General features: G+C 35.5%; 1 protein-coding gene across 1 annotated transcript; it reads left to right on the top strand.

The window, feature by feature from the left end:
- The first annotated feature begins 6,981 nt into the window (after window positions 1-6,981).
- LOC120162842 (M protein, serotype 49-like) lies at window positions 6,982-8,261 on the top strand. Its single transcript, XM_039172912.1, has 3 exons — window positions 6,982-7,428; window positions 7,519-7,617; window positions 7,917-8,261. The coding sequence occupies exons 1-3, from the start codon at window positions 6,982-6,984 to the stop codon at window positions 8,259-8,261; spliced, it is 891 nt and encodes a 296-aa protein (XP_039028843.1).
- The last annotated feature ends 254 nt before the right edge of the window (window positions 8,262-8,515 follow it).

Genomic DNA, 8,515 nt, shown 5'->3' with positions numbered 1-8,515 from the left:
CTAAAGACCAAATGAGAATTTATGAGGAGGTAGGGAAAGTAAAAAAGAAAAAGCTGAGAAAGAGGCAAAAGCAAAAAAGGTCACTAGATACAAAAGCCAAAAGAATAATGACCCATGGAAGGTGAGTGAACCTAATTTTGAGAAGAAAAGAGTGACTCAAAATCTATGTGTGAGCACAAAAGAATTGAGAGAGAACTTTCTTTACAAACAATCGTGCATCCTTGTTTGCTTTAGGAAATCAATTGTTTCGATTTCTAACATTAACAAGGATTTGCCTAGTGTGTTTTCATCTCTTTTACAGGATTTTCAAGAAGTGTTAGGTGATCGACCTAACGAATTACCATCAAAAAGAGGAAAACAACACCAAACCAATCAAATTCAAGGTTTCATCATACCTTGTCAAACATAGAATCTCAAAGAAACCAAAAAGTTAGATTTGTTACAAAAAAAGCCACATCCAGGAAAACATTAGTCATGATACCATCTTAATGGTGAAACATGATTTGAACAACTCCACAAGCTTTCTAGTTTGTGCGCAGGGAATCCATGTAATTGATGAAAAAGTGAAAGCAACACGGGGCTGGCCCATACCATCTTCCATCACCAAGAGTTGTCGAATGATTCTAGGTGACCCTCCTGACAGGTTACCACCTGAAAGCCTTAATCACTATGTCATATCAATAAAGAGTCATGATTTATGAGAATCCAAAGGTAAGTATTTTATTACTAATTTTAATGATATTTTAACGTACTTCTTCTCCTTTTACAAGGTAAGACTCTTGAAGTTGTCATCCATACTCAACATAACTCCTTTAAGTGTATAAAAGATCGAGGTAAGCAAAACACAGTAGATGAGCACTACCACGAAGGTCCTGCATTCCACAAATCTCCTCTCAAGAATTCTTAATTCATAAACCACACTTAGGAGACTTAAGGAATTACTTACACAAACCAGTTGACATGGTTTTTTAACACTCATTCTCGCCAAACACGAGTCAAATCATGGAGAGAATATCTGAAGCAATCATAATGAAAGCCAACAGTAGCCACAACCATCTTCAATTTCAACCTAAGCATCATATTACAATACTTGTATGAAAAAGAGGATTTCAAGACTACAAGAAATTAGTTCCTACAAAGAAGAAACCTCAACTAAAATGCATAAAGACACATCACATTGATCTTGGTAAATGTTTCACAAGTTTTCCTTTCAGCACATCTAATTCTCTTTCTCTTGGATTTTTATATTCAAGGACGAATCCTTTTAAGGAGTGGGGGAATGATACATGAAACAGAGTCCATAATGATAATACATGCTTCTTTGGACCAATGTTTCAACTTGAACCTATTAGCAGAATGAAGTCTCGAAGATTCAAAGCATATCTATTCATTAAGCATAATGTGAATGAATCATTAAACGATTCTAATGTTCCTCCCTTTAATGTTTCATATTCGAGGTCGAATATTTTTTAAGAAAGGGAGGATGATACATGCATCACAAGGCTCACATAAAAGGAAGACGTAATAACTCTTCCAAATGACCCACTCGTCCAAGCCTTGGAAAACAAGACTAGAACAGCAACATATTTGTGATGACTTTTTGAATGAGATCCTAATCTTATCAATCTAATATCGGGAACTCAAGATATTGACATTTTAGTGAAGACAGTGCATGTAGAAAATTCTATATGGGATTAATACGGGATTTTGTAAATATTACGAATTTTCAATATTTTATTGATTATTTGTAATATAATTTAATATAGTATGATGCATTATATTTTATTAATAGATTTATTATTTTATTAGGAATTAAGGTTGATTTAAAATATTATTTTTAGTTTATTATTATTTTATTAGGATTAGAGTTAAGAAATGTTTAGTTTGTTATTATTTTATTCATTAGTTATTTAAGATCTTTAGAACTCACCCCCTATATAAAGGAGGCTTCATTCAACTTTGTAAAATAGATTTCTTTTATTAATAATACAATGAGAGTTCATTTTTGCAAGTGTGATTACCTTGTGCCTTTGAAGCTTCTTCTCCTGTAGTTCTTTCAAGTTCTTGTAAGGGAGATTAATCTTCACACTCCAATTCGCCTTTTCATTGCGACTGGGACGGTTGGTTAGAGCCATATTATCGAGTTTTCCTTTTCATTGTGACTAGGAGGGTTTGATAGGACACTTATCCATCTATTTTCCACAAATCCATCCTCACCATCATCATCTTTACCGTTCAACTTCATAAGTGAGATCTTTTGATTTATTGATTATCAACTTTATTCTCAATTTCTTTATCTTTTGTTTATCTTGTTCTAATATTGTTTCTTACCTTGTTTCCAGCACTTAAAAGAAACTCTAAAAGACCCTAGTTATTTCTGCCATATTTCCCTATTCATCCCCTTTGTTCTTCATCGAGTTTAGAGCTTTCCAGGTTTGATTCTTCAACAAGAGAAACGTTCATTAACCCGCCACCGCTTCCCTATCAGATTCACCTTAAATAAGGAACTTAATGTCTACAAAAGGAGAGATAAGTCCACTCTACAACTTAGAAGCTACTGAGAGTTAGACTTGAATTCAATTATCATGGAAAAATTAGAAGATATGGAATCTTCTCCTAGTGAAAAAAAACATATTCCTCTTTTTATTACTGATGATTTATTGATTACTTGGAGGAAACGTATAAGGAATTGTATTGGTCATCCCATATAAATATATATTGCTTAAAATCGTTTGATGGGTGTTTTCAAGGCTTTCATAGTAAGCCTTAATAGTACACAAGTTCAAAGAAAAGTAGAACAAGCTCTAGATGGTCCTATATAGAGGAAGGTAATGAAGAAAGAGATGATTGACCTTGAAAAAATGGAACATAGAATTTGACATATTTACCTCAAAAGAAGAAATCAATGGGGTTTAAGTGGCTATTCACCATCAAATACTAATAAACATAAATGATTTTGATATAACATAATATATCTATATATATGTAATAATTTTTAAAATAAGTTTTCTAAGTTCAAATAATGACAAAAATATCATTTAAACATTTTAGAGTTGTGGACAAATATTTTCGTCCGATCATGTGGCATTCACATGTTAATTTATAGTATTATATTACATAATATATACATATTTTATTATATATTATAATTATATAACATATATTATATTGCTACTATTTTTTAAGTTTTTATAGATCCAACAATTTATAGACCCAAAACACCCAGCAGCCCATTACACGCCAAACCCAGTTGGCCCAAGTTGTCACCCTCAACCTGAAACCCAGTCCAGGACTCGAATAGACCCCAAAGCACTTAGGGTTTTCTTTAAACCCTAGCCAAACTCCACCATCGCCGCATCTCCTTCATCCCAGCTGCAACTCGGTCAACCGTCGTACTCTTCGATCAACCCTGAATCCTCCAACACAAGGAAAGCACACGAAACCAACAAACCAAACAAGTTTTAGTTTCATTAGAGAACTCTAAAAATATGACTTGTAAGACTATAAATATGCATGCTTGTAAACCGAAAAAAAGATATTCGAAAATCACACACTATTTTACACGAGATGAAATACATACGGAAATTACGAAGCAAATACAAGATATACCATAAGAAAGTATTCGAAGCATTTTGTAGCAATTTTGAAGTGAAATAAAAAGGTAAAATTCTTACCTCGTGCGATTTTTTGCATGCATGTTGTTTTCGGCTTGAAAAAGACCAATTGGCCGATGGTCGGAGGGGAGGGCAACCGAGGAGTTTTCCTTAGATCTAGCCCTCCCCGAGGCCATTTTGCTAAAACTATCTTTGTTTTTGAAAAGTGGAGGGAAAAAGTTATCGAAATATGCAAAAAAAAATGGGCCACCGCCAATGAGCGGATGTCGGCGAGACGATGGCCACCGAAATCTGGGTTTAAGGGGTGGATGTTCTTCATGTATAAAGAACACAAAGAATAGTTGAGAGGATTTCATATTTTTGGGGTTTGATTGAAATGAAGAGAAGAGTGGAATGAAATGTTGTTTTTGATTTTGGCTTATATACTAAGCCCGTGAGACCCGCGTGTCGACCCGACCCGAGCTAGAGGGTCCGTGCGTTTTCAAACAAAATAGGGAAATTCCCATTTTGGTCCCCCTATATTTTAAATCGTGCACTTTGAGCCCCAAAATCGATTTAAAAACTAAATTTCCTTTTAGATTTACCCCCAGATTTCTTTTCTTTCAATTTAATCCTTTTATTATTTTTATTTATTGTTTATTTTAATCTTTATTTTATTTTTTATTATTTTTTAATCTAATGTTTTATTTATACATTTTATTATATATATATATATATATATATTACTATTATTTTCTTTAATTGTTTTATTTTATTTTTTCAATTATTTTTATTTATTTTTATTTTCTTTATCTTTACTTTATTTTTATATTTCCTTTATATTTTTTTATTTCCTTTATATTTATTTATTTTATTTCTTTATTTTATTTTTATTTTATTCTTGTATCTATTTATTTATTGTATATATTTTATTATTATTTTATTTATTTTTTACATTTTACTTTTATTTCTTTTATTTTCTTTATCTTTTTATTTTCTTTATTTCATTTGTTTTTTTGTTTTATTTTCTTTATTTTATTTAATTTCATTGCCTTCTTTTATCTAACACTTTTCTTGACTTGTTTAAAGGGGTACATTCTAAATCCATTAAAGGTAAAGTAGTTTCGATTGATTGTTACCTTTTTAATTTTCTTAATTTAAGACAACTGGAAATTAATTAGTACCGAAAGGGCAGTTCAAGGGTGCTAATCCTTCCTTGAGTGTAACCGACTCCCGAATCCGACATATCGCTGATAAGATACAGATCAAGTAAGAAATCAAGGTATCCGATCAACCTATTTGTTTTTAGAATAAATAATCGGTGGCGACTCTAACCATTCTATTCAAGTCGAAACTCAATTCAGGGTCCAACTGAAAGATGTATCCGACAGCTTGGCGACTCCATTGGGACAGGTAAGTGAGTCATACTAAAGGTTAATTTCCAGTTGTCTTTTTAATGAAAAGGGTAAGTTTAAATTTTAAGGTAACTTTTCGATCCTTATTACTTACTTTTGATTATATTTTAAAATAAATAGTTGTACGGATGATTTATTTCAATGGTTTCATTTTATCAAACTCTTTTTCCACCTGAGGCTCTAAACCCGAGCTCCAAACTCTTTTTAAGTGAGGGTGAAAGCGACGCCTTCGTGAGAATTTATTCTTCGTACAGGCCTAGCATGTAGCCTTTGGGATTCATATACCTTATGTCTTCGTGTGAATTTATTCACCGCACAGATTTAAGGGAATGTATCCTCTCGAGTTTAACTTAGTACACACAAGCTTGTAATGAGCTTAAGACTAAGGGTCTGGCAAGCCCAAGGGGGCACCAGCAAGGAGAACTTGAGTACCCTTTTTAGAACCTTAACTGGGAGACAACAGAGAATTAGAGCCTACCATAAAATCCCATTTCAAAACCTAGGATGTTTTTACCCTAACCATGCAGTTTGTTTGTCTTTCTACTTTTCTTTCTTTCTTTCTTTCTTTCATCATTATTATTCTTATTTTACTAACTTTGTGCTTTCGTGTTTGTCTTTCTAGTATTTGCATCATAAAAAGAGGTTATTTATCCATTAAAAGGTGTTAGTTACACAAATAATCTGTATTAATGGACAAAGGGGTTGTAACACAAAAGGTAAAAAAGCCGAGGTACGACTATGGTCCGAAAAGACCCAGAAAGAAAAAGGAGACAGTCTTAAAGGAAGTTGTGTGTCGGAACTGGTTAGCTACGCCTCTATCGGCCTAAAGCAAAATGATGTACAAGAGCTTCGGGACATCTGAGACAGTTGAAAGAGTGACTGGAAAAAGTAGTTTAGCCAGTGGTATGGTGATATTGCACTCTTGCTTTAAGTCAAGACTAATGAGCCATTAATCAGAGCCATGGTTTAATTCTAGAACCCGGGGTACAGTTGTTTCACCTTTAACCAGGAGGACATGGCGCCCACAATCGAAAAGTATACTACACTGCTGCACTGTGAAAGCATCAGACTGGAGAGGGCCTATATCAAACACATCAAAAGTTAGCCTTTCAAGAACGGACTGGCCAATGATACAAGGGTTGATGAAAAATGGGTAACTAGTTGGGCTCGACATAAAGGCAGTATGGAAGGAATTGCTTGGCTTCATATCAAACAACTAATGAATAACCATCCTGATGAATGGAAGGTAATCGATCTATTCGCCCTGGGTCTATACGGTTTGATTATATTCCCAAAGACTTTGGGATACATTATTGTAGTCGTGGTGGAATTGTTTGAACAACTCCCAAGGTAAGTAAATCCAATACCGGCCATCCTAGCAGAGACATTTCGTTCTCTCAACCACTACAAAAAGACTGGCGGAGAAAGGTTCATAAGGTGTGCTCAGCTTCTCCAAGTCTAGATTCACAGTCATTTCTAGAAGACTAACGGTATTGCCTACCACCGATTCAACATCACTTATTCACCTTTGGGAGAATTCATCACTCTGAAATGACATGAAGTCGCTTCAAAAGAAAAATGGATGAAAGTCTTCACACATCTTCAGAACCGGGACATTTCCTAGAGAGCTCCTTAGTTGACCCACAGTGACATTCTCTTCCAGTGTGGGGATTCAAACACTATGACCCTACTTGGACTATGGGGTGGAGTTGGGTATTCTCTGCTTCTGGCACTTCGATAGTATGGGGCACTTCAGTTTGTCCCAGCAACATACGGACTATCTAGATCAAAATTTGTGTACCATGGTGACAACTACAAGAAAATGATCAAGGAAGCAGTTGAGTCATGGAAGAATGTGTTCCTAATGGATGTCGTGGCTGCCAAGGACATGCTCACTCCTAACTATTTGGAGTTGGTGAAGGTTAAGGAAAAACGACAACATCCCAGTGCCAGATTATGAGGACACCCGGACCATGAAGGAACATCTCAAGCATGTCCCTTCTGAGCTGGAGATAGCAAGGAAAGAATTTGAAGCTGTAAAGAATAAACTAAAACAGAAGGTAAGGGAGCTTGAAGTCGATACTCATAAGGATCGTGTAGACAAGCTGGAGAAAGAACAGAAGAATGTCTATTTTGAGTTCGAAGACCTGAGAAAATGGTACCAAGAGCAAGTCCAGAATAATTCCAATCTTAAAAGAACTTCTGAGTACTGGAAAGTCGAAGCCAGTAGCTTGAAAAGGAAGTTCGAATGGAACGATGAAAGAGAAACTCTAAAAGAACAGCTGAAGACTGCTCAGAGGCGTTTGATAGACAATCAACATCAGAACAAGTGTTTGAGAATCCAGGTAGCTGACTTAGAGAAGTCTCTTAAGAAAAAGGAAGAGTGGGATAGCAAAACCATAGCTGAGTTAGAAGCCATTGTGGATGGATTCAAGACGCAAGGGAACGAGCTTTAGATAGTGCTTTTCGATGAAGGATTACAGTGGCGTTTTTGTTGGGAACAAGCTCAGCAAAGGGTGAAGGCTAGAGATGCAGTCATCCGTGATTTCCTGGAGAAAGTACAGAAGGCAGCTCGTCATTTGCATGGCTTAGCAAGGGAAGCCGGAGTGGTTCGACAAGGCATCCAACCAGTGACAGATGAAAGAAGAAGACTTGTCAACCTACTAGAATCCGTTCGGGGTTTAGAGGATCTAGTCCAGATGTACCTTTGATTTATTTTTCGTCTCTTAAAAGATAAAACAGTTTTGTTCAAATAAGGAATATTTATAATAACAAACACATTTTTGGATCAATACCTCTAAATCACATACATCATGCATTTCATACTTTGCATTTTATTTCCTATGTTTATTCTTTCTATTTTCCATGTTTTTACATTCATATTAACTAACATAAAATGTCTAATCAGAAGAAAGAACAAACACCGAGTTTACCTCCCCAAGCTCTAGACACGCATCATCCACACAACACCCGAACGAACAAAAGACAAATAGAGGCTAAAATCGCTCAACTCGAGGAGAATATGTTGAAATTACAGAGAGAACTAGAAGACAAGATAACCCAGAATAGTCAGAGTACCCTAAATACCATCACGAAGAGTCAGGAGTCCTTGGTCGATCAAATCATGGCCAAGTTATCTGGCTTGCAACAAACGAGTGCACCAGGGGCAGGTTTGTCTGAGGGGGTAACTATACCATCGACCCCACAAGTGGTTATCTCACTCGGGATATTACTCGGACTACAAGGGGACTAATCTATGGCCAAAGGAAAATCTTCATCTGTTGCAAAGATACAAACTTCTATACAAACTGTTGGAAGACCAAATGAAGGTAGTCAAAGGGGACTATGATTATTACGGAATAGATGCACTAGAACTTAGTCCGGTCCCTGATTTGGTACTTCCACCAAAATTTAAAGTCCCCGAATTCAAGAAATTCGATGGAAACAGTTGCCCCTCTACCCACATTATGATGTTCTGTCAAAAAATAACAGGATATATGGGAAATG

This window comes from Hibiscus syriacus, unplaced genomic scaffold (assembly GCF_006381635.1).
Source record: "Hibiscus syriacus cultivar Baekdansim isolate YM2019G1 unplaced genomic scaffold, ASM638163v2 tig00111409_pilon, whole genome shotgun sequence".
In the NCBI taxonomy this organism is placed as follows: Eukaryota; Viridiplantae; Streptophyta; class Magnoliopsida; order Malvales; family Malvaceae; genus Hibiscus; species Hibiscus syriacus.
This window is presented reverse-complemented; position numbering and strand designations above follow the sequence as displayed.

Bases quoted from the DNA above. Each gene is read 5' to 3' on its own strand.
- LOC120162842 (XM_039172912.1), top strand. From the start codon at position 6,982: ATGAAGGAACATCTCAAGCATGTCCCTTCTGAGCTGGAGATAGCAAGG. The intron at 7,429-7,518 runs GTGGATGGATTC...GAACAAGCTCAG, and splicing joins TAGCTGAGTTAGAAGCCATT to CAAAGGGTGAAGGCTAGAGA. The intron at 7,618-7,916 runs GTTCGACAAGGC...ATGTCTAATCAG, and splicing joins TAGCAAGGGAAGCCGGAGTG to AAGAAAGAACAAACACCGAG.